This window comes from Scomber scombrus, chromosome 6, assembly GCF_963691925.1.
Source record: "Scomber scombrus chromosome 6, fScoSco1.1, whole genome shotgun sequence".
In the NCBI taxonomy this organism is placed as follows: Eukaryota; Metazoa; Chordata; class Actinopteri; order Scombriformes; family Scombridae; genus Scomber; species Scomber scombrus.
The window spans coordinates 14538299-14559454 of record NC_084975.1 but is presented as its reverse complement, the minus strand read 5'-3'; the positions used below and the strand labels follow the sequence as shown (position 1 = coordinate 14559454).

General features: G+C 39.0%; 2 protein-coding genes across 2 annotated transcripts in view; both read right to left on the bottom strand.

Annotated features, from left to right (window-relative positions):
* polr3b (polymerase (RNA) III (DNA directed) polypeptide B) overlaps positions 1 to 15765 on the bottom strand; it is a 23083-nt gene extending 7318 nt beyond the window's left edge. Inside the window, exons 1-21 of the mRNA XM_062420264.1 lie at positions 15634 to 15765; positions 15336 to 15368; positions 14466 to 14522; positions 14318 to 14382; positions 14125 to 14200; positions 12902 to 13002; positions 12566 to 12657; positions 12355 to 12472; positions 11703 to 11811; positions 10774 to 10896; positions 7325 to 7441; positions 7104 to 7238; positions 5732 to 5893; positions 4695 to 4895; positions 3643 to 3805; positions 2496 to 2649; positions 2130 to 2204; positions 1911 to 2009; positions 1685 to 1812; positions 410 to 619; positions 150 to 308 (exon numbers count right to left, since the gene is read on the bottom strand). Of these exons, the coding sequence (XP_062276248.1) occupies positions 150 to 308; positions 410 to 619; positions 1685 to 1812; positions 1911 to 2009; positions 2130 to 2204; positions 2496 to 2649; positions 3643 to 3805; positions 4695 to 4895; positions 5732 to 5893; positions 7104 to 7238; positions 7325 to 7441; positions 10774 to 10896; positions 11703 to 11811; positions 12355 to 12472; positions 12566 to 12657; positions 12902 to 13002; positions 14125 to 14200; positions 14318 to 14382; positions 14466 to 14522; positions 15336 to 15368; positions 15634 to 15705 (2449 nt within the window). The 5' untranslated portion in view covers positions 15706 to 15765. The remainder of the gene's footprint in view (positions 1 to 149; positions 309 to 409; positions 620 to 1684; positions 1813 to 1910; positions 2010 to 2129; positions 2205 to 2495; positions 2650 to 3642; positions 3806 to 4694; positions 4896 to 5731; positions 5894 to 7103; positions 7239 to 7324; positions 7442 to 10773; positions 10897 to 11702; positions 11812 to 12354; positions 12473 to 12565; positions 12658 to 12901; positions 13003 to 14124; positions 14201 to 14317; positions 14383 to 14465; positions 14523 to 15335; positions 15369 to 15633) is intronic.
* Positions 15766 to 17547: 1782 nt separating this feature from the next.
* endouc (endonuclease, polyU-specific C) lies at positions 17548 to 20947 on the bottom strand. Its single transcript, XM_062420261.1, has 8 exons — positions 20856 to 20947; positions 19911 to 19967; positions 19722 to 19821; positions 19532 to 19643; positions 19318 to 19439; positions 18381 to 18493; positions 18109 to 18259; positions 17548 to 18005 (listed from the first exon to the last, which is right to left on the bottom strand). Exons 1-8 carry the CDS (start codon positions 20864 to 20866, stop codon positions 17730 to 17732), a joined length of 942 nt encoding a protein of 313 aa, XP_062276245.1. The 5' UTR covers positions 20867 to 20947; the 3' UTR covers positions 17548 to 17729.
* Positions 20948 to 21156: the final 209 nt, after the last annotated feature.

The window sequence follows — 21156 nt, the reverse complement described above, 5'->3', positions numbered from 1 at the left end:
AATGGTAAATGGACTTTCTCTGCTCCATGTTTTGTCAGAAATACTTATTATTAATGTCGATCACATGTATCATAAGATCAGTGAAATCAGGTGAGGACCAGCAATCCTGGTCCTCCTCCTGGGGCTCTCCTGGTCTTGCTGGTACTCACCAGGGGAGCAGATGCCATCAGCGTCCAGGATGCTGTGCCTCCAGATGGGCTTTTGTGTGGCAGCATCCAGCATGGGTCCCATCACCTTGTCAAAAGTCTGGTTGGTGTAACGCCGCAGCGTACACTTAGCGTTTTTATAGACAAGGCAGCGACCAAATCCTGGAAGGAAACATGGACATTAGGCTTTCTAAGAACCTGCTAACTTCAACTGGTTGTTGATATGAAAACTACTTTTTAACAGAAACCAGACAAACTCTCACCTCTGTCAAGAGAGGCTTTGTTGAGGACCAGAGCATCTTCAATGTCGTAGCCGCTGTAGCTCATCACGGCCACGGTAGCGTTCTGACCGGCGGGCAGTTTCTCAAAGTCAATCAGCTCGATAGTTTTTGTTTTGACCATGGGCCTCTGAGGATACGCCAGCAAGTACATCAGAGTGTCGATTCGGTTCCTCTGGTTGTAGCCAATAGTACCTGGACACAGGAAACATGAACAGAAAATGTATATCTTTAACCTGTTGTTCAACATTGTTTAGCACTTATTTTAAACCTATACCAGTATGATTATGATAAGAGGACTGCAGGTGTTTAATCCTCCTGCTGGGTGGGTCGGGGCTGGTCCTGGTTAGCAACATCTCAGAGCAGCAGCGTGGAGAGCGGGGTGAGTTATGGAATAATGCCTGGACTCCCTGGAAGTCTTGACATTTGTCAGATGCTATTACTTCACAATCAGGCTACAAGCACAGAGTCTGTGATAATAGGCCCGGGCCACACAACCAGATTTGCACATGTATAGGGCTGTCCACACAAAACAGACAGGCAGAGGATATTGGGCCAAATATAGTTCCAGTCTGTGTTTTTCTAAAGATGGGGTGAGGTGGGGAGGGGGCGGACGGAGGTAAAGCGTTGGGGTGGGGGTGACCGTGGCTCTTACGAATGTTAGCAGGGCCGTTTGGGGAAGTTTTGGTTACCAAGGAGCTGCGGGTGCACACTCTGTGGTCTTTTGCAGCTGAGCACACTGACCCCCTGAGCACAGCCAGAGCAGACACAATGAATTGCTAATGACACTCTGGGTGACTGGCAGGGAAAGGGCCTCCGCACACACACAGCACAATAGAGAAACTACGCAAGCGCCCCATGTTTGATGTCCATGCGCATACACACACTGACACACACATAAGAAAAACACTCAATCACACATACAAATGTATTCTGACAAGAAGTAGAGCAGGAGCAGAGTTTTTGGGAACACAAACCAGCAGGCTTCTTGTCTCTCGCTGCTCGCTTTACTTTTTGTTATTCTAATGTCCTTTTGTATAATTTTAACTAGTGCAAATAAAACTCTAAACTCTGAACTGGCAGATTTAGGGGGCTTAAGAATAGTGTTCATGTGAGATTAAATTACTGTAAGTATCAGTGTTTGTGTGTACGCATGCACAGGAGTAAATACTGCAGCTGTGTGGAGGATGTTTGAGGAGGGATTTGAGATCTTCACAGTTTAATGACCTGACTGAATCTACCTGCTCAGCTCAGTCTTACCCATGGCCTGCTTGCCCATAGCGCACTGGTATGTGTTTCTGGGTGACTGGTTGTGGTGGGGGTAAGGAATGAGGCCGGCACACACCCCGAGCAGTGTGAAGGGCTCGATCTCCAAGTGTGTCGTGTCTCTGTAGAAATAAAACAAATAACGTGGAATGACACCAACACACCAGGAGGAGGGTTTCTCATTGTTTAATGTTTCAGCTAAAAATCACGTGCCACTCACTTGTTAATCATGTGCTCATAAAGGGCGATCTGACAATCGTTCTCCTCATTGACATCCAGGTACTCCACCAAGCCCTCGTGCAGGAAATCTTCAAAGGTCCTGGAGTCAAGAAGTTTCAGAAAGGATAAAAATCAAGACAATGAACTCTATGAAACCAAAATCTGCTCTTCAATTATATGCATACAAACATAAGCTCTCTTTCTTGATTTCCAGTCTCACCTGTAGCCCTGAGACAGATCTTCAATGTGTTTGTTTTTCACCATTGGATGCCCCTTCTTCACTATGATGTACGGTCTAATAAATGGAAGAAACAATGTTAAATTGACAGTAGCCTGCTTTGATCTGAGTCACTGTTCATCGTTTTCTTTATAAACTCTAACACATTCGGCAATAGATAGTAGAGGAATAACTATTTCAGCAGAGACTTTAAATTTCCTGTGCAATTCCTTTTTAACAATGCACAAGATACCTAGATATATTCAGAGAATATGACTAATTATCAGTTTTAGCATACCAGAAACATGTACTTTTACTGCTTTTGTAAAGATATGAGCTCAGATGTCTATAGTCTTTCAAACTTCCCACCTGCAGAGACGTCCTCCATCAGATGAGACATAGACGCAGCGGTCGGTCAGGTTGGTGGAGATCGACACAAACTCGTTGATGAAACCTGCCCTGCGCATCAACCTGAAGGTGTTGACCAGCTTATGATGATCTCGAATTACACCTAGGATGTTACCTGTGGATATAATGCAGACAGGTGAAAAGAGATAAAGATAGAGAGCGTGCACACATTTACAGAACTTCACTCAAATGCTGTTAAACACTTTCACCTGTGAATGTATACTGTTACTACTCTGACATCAGGATACATTTCTCCTGTAACTGTACAAACACTGGAAGTGAGAACTAAACTAGTCAAAAAGTGTGTCAACAATTTCCTCTTTGATTTCCAGTAATTTATTTGTAAAAGTGTATTGCTGTCATGATCTATAACCAGCAGTCTGCAGTCAGTGATGCCTCTCAGAAATAGCTTTGTGATTCCCACATTGTGTCTACAGTGGAACTGCAACTTTCTGTCTGACAAACAGTTAGTCAGATATTCTGTTTATGATCATACAAGACAAAGGAAAGTACAAATCTTGACATTTGACAGGTAAGGACGAGGAAATGTTTCACAATTATGCCTGAAAACAGACTCAATTGATAGTTACTATGTGTGTGTACAAACTTTAAACTGGAAAAAAAGAGAGAAATGCATTTACAGTAGAGTACTCCACAACTGGTGAAAACAGTTCAAAGTGGCTGCAAAGTTGTGCTCATATCAAGTCTGACAGACGAGTGACTGGAGAACAGAGGAGACTCTGTGCTCCGCCTCTGTGTGCTGCGAACACACTCTGAAGGGCTTTGACACCTGCTACTACCAACTAATTAAATGGTATGGCAGCTAATATAATTTGACAGTTATCAGTGGTGAGACAAACATATACAGTAATTAAGGGGCCAAGTTCTGACTCAAGAATAATACCTACTGCTGCCATGAAATTAATGACTTATCAGCTTCCCTGCAAAATACAAAATTGCCTTCTGTAAACTAAACAGAATATTTTCCCTTCATGTTCACAAGCAATGCATTCAAAACAGGGAGGGTTAGACTTTCTTTTTAAGTGATCTAAAGCAAAGCATTCAGCATTAATTCTCCCTGTGTTTATTTATTTATTGATGCTTTTACCATTGAGGAAGACGAGGAAGACGCTGGGGTAGGAGAGCTCCTCTCCACACAGCAGGTTGACGTCTTCTACGCCTAGGTTGAAGGCCAGTTTTATGATCGGACCATCCTCCATGTCAGTGGTGATGTGGGTCATCAAAGCCAAGTTCTTCACAAGACCACAGGCCTACAAAACCAGAACCAGAAAGGGCAGATTTAAAAGGTTTCTGTGTATTTGTTTACACAGATGACACACAGCACTAGAGTACTGTGTCAATACTGTGTGAGATTTTCACACAATTTTCAACAATATTCAACATCCAGTGCATGATATTTTAAACTGACTGTCCTGTGACTCACTACATCAAGAGCTACTGTATGATGGCTGCATACATCTGACAAAACATCTGCACACTGTAGCGATAAATCTGAATGAAAAGTCATTGTCAGGTGACTTTTTCAGACTTGTGCACACTAAACTGTCAGCTCTGTTTAGCCCAAGATGTCAATACTGCCCCCCTGTTAAATGGTAGCGGCCTTTAAGCATCACAGGGGCAAAAACATTACATCCTTTCAACTGTGAAAGTTTAATGTTCAATCTTTCCTTCCAACACATAGTGCCAGTAAAAAAGTTTGGACACACTTTCCCATTTACTTCAATGAGAAAGTGTGCCTGAACTTTTGACTGGTACTGTACATTGGTGTGTTTTTATAATGTACTAGACCATATATATTAAAAGATTTCATATTTAATTATCCAGGAGTATCTGAGACCGGCTTCTTTTTTGGCCACACCCCACCCATGGATGAAGGCTTATTTTTCCCCCTTTCCCACAAAGAGCACCAATGGTTGCTGCAGACACCTGAAGGACTCCTGATTGCATTGTTTTTATGGATATATGTGTACACACTGTATACATTTGTGATGTTCTCGCCATGCTAAAAATAGTTCATTTATCAGTCAATAGTTTGAAAAATAATCAACAAAATGTCTAACGATTTATTATTAATTCATGTAGTTTATCAAGCAAAAATGTTCCAGCTTCTCCAATGTGATGATTCAGGTGCTCACTCACCTCTCCCTCAGGAGTGTCAGACGGGCACAGCATGCCCCACTGCGAGGGCTGCAGAGAGCGTGGACCACTGACCTTCCTGGTCTTCTCAAACTGGGAGGAGATCCTGGTCATCATACCAAGAGCTGATATGAAGGAGAGACGAGACAGGACCTGGGTGACACCCTGGCGGTCCATCTTGAATCTCTTCAGAGACCAGTTGCCCTTTGGACATAAAAATAGCAAGAGAAATAAAATAAAACATTTGCGTTCACAAACTCTTTATGAATCTGCTTGCTAAATCATTTCTGTGAACAAAAAGTCACAAGATTTAGTATTAATATATTGCAATTATGCTTAAAACCAGTATGCTGGTGCTTTAAAGCAAAGGGGATGCATGCAAAACCTCTGTGCTAAAACTCAAGTTTCTGCACTGACTGAGCCACTACACTCAGACAGTCCACCTGACGTGGGAGTTCATTGTGAGCTCAGCTTCAATGATGGTTGTTTACATTTTAACACATTTTTGTAATGTGTGCAAGTTCTCGCATCTGCTTTATTGAGTTTGCTATCATTTCCATCTGAAGTGTGTGAAATATGCATTATATATTATATATAAATGTGGAAATACACTTCATAGTCATATTGGGTTATATTAACAATAATAATAATAATAATAATGTCTTTGTGATTCGTCTTTTGTTTGTTTTACCTGCTCGACACACAGACAATGTCGGGATTACTTTTCAAACAAGCCAGTTAGTTACTTTACTTCCTACTTGCCATTTCATAGCAACTTAAGTTTAAAAAGGTAAATGCAAGTTTATCATCATCCAAACAGAAAAAAAAGTTATGTTCAATAAGTGGTCAAACCTTGAACTGTAATTGTCTTTGTGTGAAAAATGTAATAATGTGCTCTGTGTGGGACTCTTTGCAGCTACAACTGATGAAAACAATATAACTTGTCCAGCTAAACAGCATTTAGATAATTTAGTAGATGTCTGTTGCTGTTTGTGGAGAAGTGTCTCCTATATATTTTTATTCACCCTTCATCCACTCACCGTGGATATGGCATTGACCATGCCGTTGGTGATCTGATCCTGCCGCATGTGCTTGACCACATCAAACTGCGCTGCTCTCTGTTTGGGGATGATCTGATCTGCAATTTTCTTCAGTTCAGAGTTGAACTTCTTAAACAGATCTTCAAACAGCAGAGACAGAAGCTGGAAAGGACGGAGGGAGATGCTCGTCGGTAAAAACATACTGGTTGATATTTTTCATTTGTCAAGTCTCCAAACAAACCACTGAGTGAGAACAACTGTTTCAGAGATAGAGTCATCATTGTCTATTCACGCTCTCAGATCTCCAGGCATGCTACATCTGTTGGTGTCTCTAATCAGTCCTGGGGTGCGTTAATATGTCAAAATTGAATAACCAGGTGTGCCGGCTCACTGATAAGCCTGACCTGGTCTCCCTCCCAGGTCCCTGTCCTCCTCCGCCAGGCCTACAGGAGGCAACCTCTCTCACAACCCCCACCCACCCTCTGCATTAGCATACATCAAAACAAACAGGCAGCGCTGCTTGAAATTAATAAAGAAATTAAGCTTCCGTTGCGCAGCCAGGCCAATTAGTTGAATGTCAGGGAACCATAATTGGAGAGTGAGGAGATTGCTGGCGTTGTTAGTGTGTAAGCCCCTATTGAAAGGGGGCTCTGTACCCCCCTTCCTCCCATCTCCTGCTCCTTATACAGAGCAGGTTGGGGGGGAAATTAAAGGCCTTAAGACAGCAGTAATTACATTATCAGAGCCGGGCCTGCGGATTAGCTCAATCGCTCCAGTCAAGACAGCATTTCTATTGTCACAGTGCTGAAAAATCCCCATGCTTCCACAGCCTTGGGATTTTGCTGCCACCCCATATCTCTCTCCTGACAAAGCCAGGCTGAAATACGGGGAGGAGGGGGGAGAGAAAACAAAACAGGGAAAAACAAAGCTGAGGGAAAATAATGAGTCTTATTAAAAGAAGGAGGCAAGAACAAAGATGCAGGTGAGACATCAAGGCTGGAGCAGCCGCTGTCCTCTGGTCCAGCACTGTGATCCATTCGCACTGAATCACACAGGTGGACGTGGTACGTTTCTATACGCATGTTATTGATAAGCATCAAGCATGTTTTGTTTTCTAGTGGAACTGAGAGTAAAGAATAAACACTTTTCAGTTGAAAATGAATGAATGAATAGCCAGTTCAACAGGGTGCCTTTTAGTGCCACATCTGAACTCTGCTTCATTTACAGTTTCCTGTTGATCAAAGAGCACTGAACAAATAAACTAACCATAATGAGTATGTTGTTTTTGTCGCATAATGTTAAGCATTAAAACACTGGCTGATTAAACAAGGTACGAGCAGTAAATGAGAACACATGGATGATAGAGGCTTACCTGTCCAGCCAACTCCAGACGTTTGTTTCCATAGTAATCTCTGTCGTCCACCTTGTTGTCCCCTTGAGCCAGGATCACCCTCCGCACCATCACAGCCAGGTAAATACACTTGGCCCTAAAGTTAAACTCTTTAACCTGAAGACAAATTATAACTTTTTAGAAACTATAAGGAGTCATTACATTGAGTATATTCCAACACTATCGTCAGTCGGTTTACATACAGGCACGTGTGTGAGAATAAGTGACGCCAGCAGTTCTCTGGCCTCCTCCATCTTGGTCTTTTTGGGTCCCCCCCACATGCGCTGCCTCCGAACTTTATTCCCAAGATACCTCAGAGCCTGAGACACAGAGCAGCACACACAGCAGAGCTCAGATCGTTCTTCATACATTTGTTTGGCGAATATAAACATTTTACGTTTTTTTTTTTTATTCAACAAAATATGCAGAAGAATGCATCAGTGGTGAATAAAGAACTTTATAAGATAAATACCACATTACTTATCACAACTACTTAACCTATGAAAACAGTTGTATCAAATCTTATGTGGTCGTTGAGAGAACTGTCTGAAAAGTTAATCTGATGATACATTTGATACTGTTAAGTACATAGCACCTGCCACAAGATCGCCAAATAATGAAGTCGACATTATCACAATCAGCACAAAAATCAAACTAAGGTCATGCAGCAGTTGTGGGATGCACACAAATAAAAAACTAGAAAAAACACAGAAATGATCAACAACTACAATTTTGAAAAGATAGAAAAAAACTAAATATTTGCATACAATTAGGACACTATGTGCAACACAGTCAAATTAAGTCAGAATGAGGTAAAGGAACAAACAACAACAACAAAAAATAACAACATGCAGATACTTAGATATTTACAAAAGTGCTGAGGTTTGTTACACAGCGCTTGACGACAGTTCAGTTATAAATAAATAAAAAACAACAGTCACACTAAACATTTAAAGACATTTTGTTAACACGTTGGTATTGAAATGATTCGTGTGTGTGGAATTTTCTTAAGGAAAAGGACATCAAATGTGTATGAAGCTTGTGGGAGGTCAAGTGAATCACAAAGGGGGCACACACACACACACACACACACACACACACACACACACACACACACACACACACACACACACCTGAGTCAGTGTTCCTCTGGAGCGCTCTACACGACTATACAAAAGGTCAAAGGTTAATGAGGCTGAGGACTTTCAGCCAAGACCACCCACCATGCCTCCATAAGGCAGAAAATATACTATACTATACAAATATATCTATAAATAAATAAATACTTTAGGGTAGAAGTTAAGTGTAAAAACTCAATTGCAAAGAAACAAACAAAATTGTTTGATGAAATTATGTTTTTTTGATTCTGATGTCCAAGCATATATCACTGCTTAAAAAAAAGAAAAAAAAAGATGACAGTCAAATTAAGTTTAGGCAGATTACTTATCATAATCAGATAACAATGTTTCTTAAGCCTTATCTGCCTTTAATTATATAGATTTAGGCCCCATTGTGCACAATACAATGACCCAATGAATACCATGAAAAGACATCATGGAGGCTGGCCGACGGAGAAACATGAGAGCTGTGGCGGCCGGTTGCTAGGAAGCAAATGTGGCCTCAACAATGCATCAGTGGTTCGTCTAACAACATAATCTTTATGAAAAACAAATTGGCCGATTGCATTCATCTGTACACGTCAAAGAAAACAGGCGGGCCTCCTGAGTAACCCCTGAAAAGCGTTACTTAACTAGCTGGTAAGACAAAACCTTAGTCATCTGATCACAGAGACAAAGAAAATACCTTCTGTCAACAGCAGCATCCTGCTCTTCAGACGTATGACAAGCAGACGTCAGGAGCACCAGTTACAATATCAGTGTTTATTGACTTACAGCTGAATAATATTGTAATGATAAGATCTTATCATATCATTCTACAAATTGCTGTTGTCCAAATTAAATAAAAACTAACAAAACAAAGCAAAACTGGAGCAAAAAAAAAGAAGACAACTTTGTGGTTTTACAAGGGTCTCTGACCCCGACTATTTCTTGGCCAAAGTCAGTAACTTCCTGGAGTCCTGGAGGGAAACTATAAAAGAAGTGAGGATCATCACGTCATAATACCAACGTTCTTAATCTGCTTGGTGCCAACTTTGGTGCCAGTTCTATTGAAGCGTTTTGGAGATACATGAAGAAGCACAATAAAACCCAACTAATCTACGTCATATGACCTTTGAAATGAAAGAGCACACTTCAGAGAATACTGACTGATTCTTCTAAATGTGCAAATAGACTTATTTTCTGTTGATTTACAAATAGTATCCAATCATGACAATAGGCACACTTTACAGGGCTCATAGGGAGTCAAAAAAAATTTTTAAAGTTGCAAGTGAAGGGTCCCTTAAAAACATTGAGTTTAAGATGAATAAATATTGTTAAAAAATCTCTGTTCTTCATTCCTTCTTTCTTCCTTTCATTTCAGAGGCCGCTTTACGATGTTATTTGCTAATGATAGCTGATGTTGTAGTAAAAATCTAATTCAAATTAAATGTGTGCAAATCCCCTTCTGATTACTAACTGTGCATGTTAGGCTGTAAATTAACCCTTAGCTATAAAACCATAAGGGCATACATTTCATGGCTATCAGAAACTTTTAGAAAAACAAACAACAAACCCGATCATCAGAAAATAATGCATCATAATTATGAATGAAGCTGTGTTCAAATCGATCATTTAGTTCATTTAGTTAGGGTGTTATCACAGTTTGGCTAACTTACTAACCTCAATCACATCACAAAAATGATTGAATTAATAAACAAATCCAAAGAAATGCACCTTGAAAACACACAAAATATTTGCTTAAAAACAACTCATCGAAACACCAGTGTCTCCATCACCAAGACTCATAACCTGTGAAACAGAGATGAAGGAGCACCGCTAAGCTAACTGCGCCGAGAGCTTTCAAGTGTGGCACAAATGAGCGTTTGCGTGCCACACAGTGACGTTATGACCCTTCCTTCTTTTATAGTGTCCTTTGGAGTCTTCTAGTCACTGTGAGGTTGCCAGGCAACCAGCAGTGACTCCAATTAGTGAGGTCTAGAGGTACTTGTGTTGATGCTAAGCTGAACTAACAGGCCGCTTACTTTAGCTTCATATTTACTGTACAGACATGACAGTCTTCTCATCTTACTCTCATCAAGGAAGAAAATAAATGTGTTTCCTAAAATGTCAAACTAGTCCTTTAATAAAGAAACTATATACATTTATACATCTAGTTCAGAGGTTCAGTTAAAAGATCTGAGAAAAGCTTTGCAGTCTTTAGATTTGTTTAATGCAACTTCTTTTTTTAATAATTTGTGAATTGATCATATAAAAGATAACAAATAAAACTTAAAAATTCTTCTTACTAGTTAATTTTTCAATTGTGTTTTTTTTTTTTTCTAATTTCTTTGTGCATATACGGTTTTGGTATTACTACCAGTTTTATTATCATCCTCCTATTTAAACGCTGTTTTGGTAGATCTGGAGTAAAGCTCCTCCAGAGTCACGGAAGACTTTATACTCCTGTTTTCACAGACGGTGATGGTAATCATGATGAGTAAACTAACTGGCGGAATATCCCTTTAATTTCATGATGCTGACCACTGAGGTACCTGAGTCTGTGTGAATATCTGGGCTTTCTGACACTCCTCCAGACTGGGGGCGAAGCTGGCCATGACGTGCTCCTCTGTACCGATCATCTGCACTATCTCCTGGTCGCTCTCCACACCCATGCCCTGTGAGAATGACACACACACACACACACAGTTTGTCCGTTATGAGGTGAAAACTGAGAAGAAACGACGAGATTCAAGGGAGGAAATTTGTGGACAGTCTGACAATTAAAAATAAGTAGTCCATTTGTGTAACCAGATAAAGACCAAATACACACAGAGTTAACATTTTTTCTAGTAAAGAGGTGAGCCGGGAGGCATGAGGAGGAGAAGTGTGTGCACAGGGAGGGAGAGGTGAACTGGGAGTCATAAGGTCGCCTGTCATTTGCTTATGGAAATGTGAGGCTGTGGGAACTGATCCACTCGTCCCAATAGTGGATCTGAGGTCGTTTTAATGCAGCCGCTGCCATGAGGCGAGCCGGAGGAGAACCCAGGATATACAAGTGCAGGGCAAACAGAGCGAGTATGCGAACTGTGTCCTGTGGATAATGACTGCTGCTTGAAACACTGACATGTGCCCTCAGATTTGTCCTCAGAGGGGAGAGAAGCTAATGATGCCAGCTGGCCACCTGACATTTTCAGAGCAAACAGCGACATAAAAATGAATCTTGATGAGGAATCATTGAAACTACAACTGACTCAGTGGATTCATGTATTATTAATGATGCGCAAATTAATTTAATACAAACAATTCTGTGGAAAAACAGAGTGAAACATAAACAAATGAAAAACGTATAAATCACATAAAGTTATGTCAGAAACTTTTGCTTCAGCCTCTGAGACACAACTTCCTCCAACATCAGCCAGCTGTCTTTTGGCACCCTCTACTGGACACAGCATCTCTCATTCTCATCACAAACGCTCCTCACCTTGAATATGATGGCGATGGGAGCGTCCTCTGACAACGTGTTGTGTCTCAGGTAGAATCGGCCTTGTTTGACAATCATGTTAGTTCTGCTTTTCTTCTCATGAGTGGAGCTGATTGGAATTAGAGACCAGAATAAAAGCAGTCAGAGCAGATGAGGAAACAGGAGCATCAGCTGTTTCACACACACACAAAAAGGAAAAAATAGGGAACCAATTAAGACAAATGTAAAATTGTTAATTTTAGGAGATAACTTTATTTCTTAAATCTCTAAAAAGAGACAATTTCAGGTATTAAGAGGGAATAACTATTATTATTTTTCTGCAAATTGTGCCTTTAATCTAGTACACAGTATCTGTTAATGAGACAAATAAAAAGATAACATATAAAAGTAACCTGAGACACATCTCGGAGGAAATACACACACACGGTATTGGATAATTGAAAAGCTCCTCTGCCTGCTTTATGTTTGAAATATTTTTTTTTTTCAATGTTGATCATTAGAAATCCATCTCAAGCAAAAGGTTGGATTTTATGACCAAAATAAAAGAGTTGATTGCCTGTTTTTGAGGTTTCTTTGCAGGTTTTGTACTTTTATTTAATGCTTTAAAGTCATTGTACTGAGTTCCTAGTTAGGAGGATTGTTGTTACTGCACCTGGTAACTGAGGCTCCGACTGCCCCCTTCCTGTCCTGCTCCACAATGATTCGATTCTTGGAAAGCTGTTCTTGGATCAGAATGACTTTCTCCTGACCTTTTACAATGAAATAGCCCCCTGTGGATAAAAGCCACATGGTGTGTGATTACTGCTTTCCTTCTGGGTCATGAGTTGAAATAGGTTTAAGATGACGGTTTTATGATGCAGTACCTGGATCCAGAGGACATTCGTTGAGTTTGGAAAACTCCATGGGCGTCTTTCCTGTGAGAACACAGTTGGAGCTCCGCAGCATGATCGGCATCCTGAGAAAAAACACAGTTAAACATTAATGACAAGAATTCCTGTCAAATATGTGATTGTTTTGTTTGACTATCAGTGTCAAAGCAAATCACTTAACGAAAGAACTGCAAACAAAGAATAGAGTTAGAGCAAATTAATTGATTTGTGGTAAAGATGAGTGACAGATGCCAGATTAAGATTCATGAATAGGCTTTTTGGTCTGTGAATTTGGACAGTGAGGTGAGACTGTGAGACAAACTAAGATACCGTCCGATGGGCAGAGCATTGCGGATGATTCTCTGACTGCCGCGCGTGTACTCTATGTCCACTGTGATGGGTGCCGAGTAGGTCATGTCTCTGAGACGACACTGGTGGAAACACAAACAGGAACAATGAGCTGTAAATGTTCTGACATTTTGATCTGGAGATCTCTGATGGCAGACTCTCTCTCCAGAGTCATATGATCTTTAAAAAAAGTGACATCACAGGTTTACATATTTTCTCTGTTGGATCTACAACAAATCATTATTCAGTTATCAGTTCATCGTTGTATTATTTTTGAGTGATCCATTTAATCATATAATCCATGGAATTAGAGCTGCATAGTCAAATAGTTCATTTAATAGATTAATTGATCAACAGAAAATGAATCGTTAACTATTTCGATAATCAAGAAAAGATACAACAACTTTCTGGTTCCAGCTTCTTAAATGTGAATATTTTCTGGTGTATTTAGTCGTCTAAGATAGTAAGCATAACATTTTAAGGCTGTGAACTGTTGATCAAGACAAAGCGACATTTTAGGTTCAATCTTGGGCTTTGTGAAAATGTGAGCGACATTTTATAGTCTACATTGATTAATTGAGAAAATAAATCAACAGAATAACTGATAATGAAAATAATCATTAATTGCAGCCCTACATAAAATATCAAAAGAAATTGTGAAAAGTACATTGTAAGTTCCTAGTGCCAAAATAAATGTCTTAAAATAGCTTTTTTTATTCTGATCAATGACCCAAAATATAGTATTTTCAATTATACAAAAGAGAGGAAACAAATTCTCACCTCTAAAAAGCTGGAACCAGTTTTTACTGACTTGTTAGGGATAAACAATTAATCAAAATTGTATTGAAATTTAAATATAAATATATATTAATTAAAAATCACATGATTAACATTTTAATCTTTTTCACTGAAAATTAGAATAATGTGAATTCCCTCAAATAAATCACAAATCATATCACAATTGCAACATCAAAGACTTAGATTAGATTTTTTTTTTTTTTTAAACCCTTCAGCCCGGTTGACTTTATTATTGAAATTGTTGATGGTGTAATTTCCTTTCAGTCTCCTGGTTGTTTTAGTACTAATCCATATCATCTTAAAAATCTGTCACACTGTAACTACATATACTTAAAAACCATCAGTGATTCATATTCAGCATTAAAAACCAGAATTTTCCTTTATTATTATGCAACAAACTTGTTCACCTCATGAGGAGAAACTGGTCGTGTTACATTGAAGCTTTCTTCAACATCAGGCATGCCAACGTAGATATTGAGGTATCTGAAAGTAAAAACATGTAAATCTTTGAGTGTAGAAGCTGCTGCGTGTTTGTCTGATGCGTCATCACTGTCAGAAAACTATCAGCTGAAGCAGACAACAAGAGATCTTGTGACTTACTTGAGGTACCACATCGGATCAGCGTCACTTGTGATCTTCTCGTTTGCTTTCATGATTTTCTTTATCTGTAAAACGAGATGTTCACATTTACTCACAGGATTCAGCTCAATACGCAGTAACACACACTCATGTCGGGGTTGTGTTTTACCTCCACATTTATGAAATAGTTGAACGAGTCGATGTGCTGCTTCACCAACCCTTTTACCTGGAAAATACAAAGATGACAGTGCTGACATGATGGATTCAAGTAGTCCACAAAGAAAAAAGATCATTGATTGATAACTGGTTGAATATTCTCTGCTTCCAGATGCTTAATGTGTCGATTTTGTCTCTTTTGTTATGACAAATCTTTAATCTAATATTCACCTCTGATTTGGCAAAGTAACATAGATTTGAAAGCACTCATATAGAAAATGAACAGTTAATATACCGACACACATTCTCATCAGAAACAGAGACAACATTTTTTTTAAAGATTTAAAAAGTATCTGTCCTATATATGGCTGCAAAATGGAAATAAAAAAATTATCAAATGTCAGCACCCATCCACGTGCTGTAAAGAAAATAAATATCTTTGTTTGCCAAAATAAGCAATTTAAAGATGTTACTGGTTCATTTTGAGCATAATTTTAGACTAAATAACTAATCAAAAATATCTACAGATGAATTGATAATGAGAATAATTATTCTCTTAAATATTTCTGTAGTGATGCCAAAGTGGGCTGAGTTTCAAATCAATGAATTAGATGTTATTAGGTTTATGTTACATCAATGTGATGAAGTATATTTGTCAGCAATTTAATTTAGTTCATTAGCCCAAAAACTCAGACGTGTCCTTTCTGGTTATCAGTTGTCTTCTTGAAAATGAACTATTTTGTGACATATATTAATATCACAGTACAAAGTTATGAATACTGAGAAAGAGGATTTATATCCATATCACCCACTACTAGTTGCAGCCTTTGATTTAAGACACATTTGTCAAACGGCAGACAGATACAGGTGTGTTGTCTGTTACCTTCAGGAAGGCTGGCAACAGTTTCCATTTTTCCTGTTAAGAAAAAAAAAGAAAGAAACAAAATAATAAATAAACATCATATTAAGTCAGGAGAATCACTCATTTCATCCAGTTTTTATTCACAAACTGCAAATTCAGACAATGACTTAAGCTAACTGGCTGCTCCGACCAAAATATTAATATTTTGTGTAGCTAAATGAATAAACAATAAAGAAGTGGACATATTAGCTGTAGTTTTGTGTTCACATGTCCTCCGTCCAGCCTGCATGTGAGGCTGCTTGATGTGCTTTAAACTCACCGCCACCGTGTCCACAGGAGCCGCCAGCTGCTGCGGAGTCATGCCGCCAAAGTCGTCTTCAAGAACCTCCATATTTATTTTTACTGGTCAACAATAAACATGTAAAACTCTCCTCATGCTGACAGTGTTGTCATAAAGCGGCGGAAGTCGCTGCAACATGCGTCCCGTCGTGTGTACCGCTGTAAAATGTCCGTGCGGGCGGAACCAAAAACAGTGTTCCGCGTATGAAATGGTGGTAATAATTTTAAACAGTGTATTTGGTTATTTTATCTGCAGGAATGGACGGATTCCTACCGCCTTTATTCATAAACTTGTATAAAGGCTGTGGACTGTTGATCAAGACAGTCCACAGTAAAAATCCTACATTTACTGATACTTTATTTGTTCCATGTTGTCCATATTTATACCATGAGATTTAAATGTACTGTTCTAGAGTAACTTTGCCATCAAAAAGCATGGAATGAGCTGAAATATTATGCATTTCTGTATTTTAGATACAATAACAGGTTTTTACAATAGTCAGTCAGTTAGACATAAAGTCCCCCACTCCTACCCACCCACTCAAAATGTGTTTTTCTTCTTGTTCCTGCAGCTGGATGTTTGAGCTTCACTGTGTGTGCAGGATGATGAATGACACTAGAAAGCTGTTTTCACAGTCCTCTGCTGAAGGGAGAAGTTTCTCTGTGCTAATCTTAAATCTGAGTTTAAGGTCTGTACATGCACAAACCTTCAACCAGGACTTGAGATGTCCCAACTAGTTTGGAGTCAGTCCTGGTCCAGTATTAGATTAGATTAGATTTACTTTATTAATCCCAGAGGGGAAATGTAAAATGTCAAAGCAGCAATACATGGCACAAAGACAACAAACGTAGAAATCAAACAAAATACCTAAGAATACATAAAAACACACCCTCCCACCCTCAGCATTGCTAGATCCCAGTATAAAAGGCACAATAAATACATAAGTAAAAGTGCATGTAAAATAGTTAGGTTCAGGGTGCATTATGTGAGTGAGGCATTGTACAGTTGTATTGCAGTGGGTAGGTAGGATCTTTAGTAGCGTTCTTTTGAACAGCGGGGGAGTCTGAATCTGTTGCGGAATGAGCTCCTGAGATTATCCAGTGTTTTATGGAGGGGATCGGTGGTATTGTCCTGGATCTTGAGGATTTTTGTTTTAATTCTGTCCTCAGTCACTTCCTCAAGAGTGCTTAGTTTCAGACCAACCACAGACTGGGCCTTCTTTATCAGTTTGTTCAGCCTATTGGCATCTTTTTTCTTAATACCCGCCCCCAGCACACCACAGCAAAGAAAAGAGTGCTAGCCACAACAGTCTGATAAAACATGTTGAGCATCTTGCTGCAAACATTGAAGGACCTAAGCCTCCTCAGGAAATACAGCCGGCTTAGGCCCTTCTTGTACACAGCCTCTGTGTTTGATGACCACTCCAGATTTTTGTTCAGTATTCAACTTACACAAGAGTGATGTGGAAACACTGTTGTCAGTGGTGGAAGAGGTATTCTGAACTTTTACTGATTTAAAAGTAGCAATAACACAGTGGAAAAATGCTTTCAAAAATGTACCTTTTTACAAAAACTACAAGAGTATTATCAACAAAATATACTAATTTTGCAGAGTGGCCCTATTCAGAATGTTATACTATTATGTATTACATTATTTCATTATTATCGATGCATTAAGCAGTATTGTAATGTGGCAGCTGGTTGTATTATATCATATAATTATATCATTTCCATCTAGGTAAGTAAAAGACCTAAAAATGTACATTATTACAACGATTTAATAGATGTAATTAGTTACTTTCCACAGATTTTTATGGTTTTGCTAAATGTACTGATGTATAAAATTATTTTCTTCTACACTCTGCATACAAATCAATTCATTACAAATAACTGGTTTACATTTTTTTCATTTTATTAGCGAAGGACATTGCATAAAAATATCAAGTATTAATGTACAATGATTTTCTTTATGAAAGTAATGGAGTTATGCCAAAGTAGGCCATTATAGTGTTTGAACATAATGAGGGGGTATAATATACAGTAACTGTATAACAAGTGAAGTTGAGGTCATCCACATCAATGTGAATGCTGTGAAACGTGTCTGCTGTTGCTGCTCAGCAGTCTGGGGTATGCCGTCCCGAGGGAGAGTCCGTGTCGGACGACCACCAGCTCCATCTGACACTGGTCGATGTTAACCAGCACCGTGGTGATTCTCTCAGTGTTCATTAGGAAGACGATGGTGAAGACAGCCATTTCAAACTCCGGGGTTGTCCCGATGAAGGCGCTGCCGACGGGCTTAACCACATTGTGCCAACTGAACTGCAGGTTCAGAACGTGGTCGTCTTGATCCGGCTGTAGACAGAAATATATTAACGTTAAGTTGGCAGAAGTCTGATACTATTGTGTGTGGATTTGAAAGAGAACAGGTTTCCTTCTGGTGAACTGTTGCACTCACTAAGTCGTGGTTTCTGGCCTTGTATCCTTTGTAGTCCAAATGGCGTTTTTTTTCTTGCAGGTAGAACTGGATCCAGTTGTGAAAACCAACGATTTCTGTTCCAGATTTCGTCTCTCCAACAAAGACATGCTCAAATCCACTAGAGTCCAGCCTAGTGGATGTTTTAAAATCTTTCATCAAAACATTCACATAATCTTATTTTATTCTAAATTAAAATGAATCTAACAAACAGATATCAATCTCATGTTTGGCAGGATGTTAAGGCGTCTCACCCGGTGTTTCTCTGCCTGTGGTAGAGTCTGAACCAGATCGACTGCAGCTGACTCTTAAACTGCCGTAAGTCAGAGCTTGACTGTCCTTTGCTCACCAGATACCGATGAGCTCGCTGTGAAGAAATCACATTAACAACATTACATCACACACCAATACAATTCAAGTCTGCTGTTACACACCTTACAGAAAAGATTAAATGAGCATAACAAAAACATAATAAGGTGTATTCATAAAACTAACTATTTTGAACTTTCCTTCATTAACAGGTTAAAACTCAGATATATTTTGATTGTTACTATTTTTGTGTTAGTAAAGTATCAGAAATATCTTCCATGTATGAGAAATAGACTTGTATTGGCACATGAGGAAAGTACATTGAAACAGTGTTTGAAAATACAATACTATTCTTTTGTACTGTAATCTACTGCATTTCAGTCTCACTCTTTGTTTTCCTAAATATGTCCTTTAATGTCTTTATTAGATCAATGTTATGAAATGATGCATTGCTCCACAGATATATGTTACAATGTGGACTCAAGGAATGGGGACTTTTGTTTTGAAATTAAGCCATAATCAGGTTCATCTAAACATGCTGTTCTTCCAAATATAAAAAGTACTGCATGTCCACATTTTTCCAGTGATCCTCTTTGGGGAGACGACTGCGGCTACACGCCAACGCAGCATTCCACAGCTGCACACAGATGTTGTACATGTTTTTTTTCTCTTAAACATCATGAAGTAATGAGTTCAGACAGGCAGGAAGAGACAAAACTCCCTCTGGAGTTCGGATGCAGCCTCAAACAACCAAATGTGGGATGACAACAACTTATTGTAAGAGTCATAAGACAAGCAGGTGGAAGACAAGAGATGTGCAGTAGAAAGCAGAAACTGAGCTGTTGAAATATATGAGGCTTGGTTGTAACTTGTCAAACGTACCTTCATGACGTTTGTCTGTAAGACGGCATCCAGAAAGAGACTAATCTCCAACAGCTCCTCTGTTGAGACTTGTTCCGTCACGCCTGTGGACCTCTCATAGTTGTCGAGGAGTTTCACAAAGCCTGTATAACCACATTTAAGCCAGTCTCTAAATTAGCTCAACTTTTGAAGCTCAGGAAGTGAGAAACTATTTTTGTCTGTTAGAGACACTTACGAGAGATGGTGGGGATGGTCCTCAGTTTGTTCTCATTAACGTTGGAGAAGAGAGGCAATGAGGCGTAATCCTGAGCAACTTGACTGCCCTGGGTCACGAAACCAGCTCTACCCTGGACGATTCAAACACAGAATACGTCTTTGTAAAAACAGAAACTTAAGTGTTGTGTGAAGAAGGGCAACTTTCATACCTGAACAGAGATCGTGTAATCTATCCCAGGCTTCATGCGGTTCACATCCAACCTCCACAGATCATTGAAAGTATTGGACAGTTCCTGGTTTACAGCTGGTCTGTTAGAGACACAGACAGAACTGACAAATCCTGACAAATCCATAAAACAGTGAAAACTCAAGAAAAATGTTCACATAAACTGCTGTACCTTGAGGCATTGAGTCCACTGAGAAACACTGTCAGCAGGGCGAGGACCCCACAGAACCTGCTCATCACATATTAGACACATTTAACAAAATACATTTACTCAAGTATTGTACTTAATATTGAGGTATTTGTACTTTACGTAAGTATTTACATTTTATTACCTCTACTCCACTACATGTCAGAGAGAAATATTGTACTTTTCACTACACTACAGCGTTAGTTATGTTTCAATTATACTAGTTATTTTTAATTTGATCTTTGAAAATCTTATGTGAAATATCACAGGCAAAGCGCCTTACAAAAAAATGTCAACTTTCAGCTGTTAGCACTTCAACCAGACACATTTTCCTACTTAACTTCTCAGTTGTTCAAATAATAGTAACTTTGTGGCCCAAAGAAGCAAAACTCAACATTTTACAAAAAAAAAAATTAAAGAAAAAATATGAAAAATTAATCCAGATTCGTGCAGCAGGTTTTTTTCTTCTTCTTTACTACACAAATGATCATCACAACAGTGAACTGCTGCCAATACATTGAAGCATCAGTAGTAGTAATGTGCTTTATTAGGCATCTTTTAAACACATAAGCCACAGGAAGAAGATTTCTTGCAAAACCAGTAGCCTACTTTTACTTCTAATACTTTCAGTAAATTGGGCTGCAAAGTAGGATTTTAATGTAGGACTTTTACTCCTAGTGGAGTATTTATACACTGTAGTTATTGCTGGTTTTACTTAAGTAAAGGATCTTGGTAGTTCTTACACCACTGGTAATTGTAAATATATACATTAAATCACTGACCTCATTAAGTCTGTTGTCTAACATCAGACGGGTTCAAGTAAAAACGATGTTGGTGTAAAATCAAAACAGATTTATAAACTACAACAACGGAGAGTTCATAGGCATTAACATGATTTTCACATTTGTTAAGACAAAATAAAATACACACCTTATAGCCATGATACTTCTTACAGGTTTCCTCTCCTTCAGCTCACACACAACTGCACTCGACTTTTCACTGGTGTCTATAAGCTGCGCATGCGCAAATCTAGTGGACAGGCTTTGAGGCCAGTTTCATCATCTTAACACCAGAGGACGCTTTGCTACAGTCTCCATTGCACTGATGTAGAGATTACAGCTTCAAATTCGTGAATGATTTCTGATCCTTTTGTTTTGATCAGTGTCTCTTTACTTTTCACACAGAGAAACATGTTGTTTGCAGAAGTGTTGCAAAAGTGCAACCGAGACAC

What these genes read in the sequence shown, in the direction of transcription:
- endouc (XM_062420261.1), bottom strand. An exon ending in AGTGGACTCAATGCCTCAAG is followed by an intron (nt 19,822 to 19,910) that starts GTACAGCAGTTT and finishes TGTCTCTAACAG; the next exon opens with ACCAGCTGTAAACCAGGAAC. An exon ending in TACAGACAAACGTCATGAAG is followed by an intron (nt 18,494 to 19,317) that starts GTACGTTTGACA and finishes ATTTCTTCACAG; the next exon opens with CGAGCTCATCGGTATCTGGT.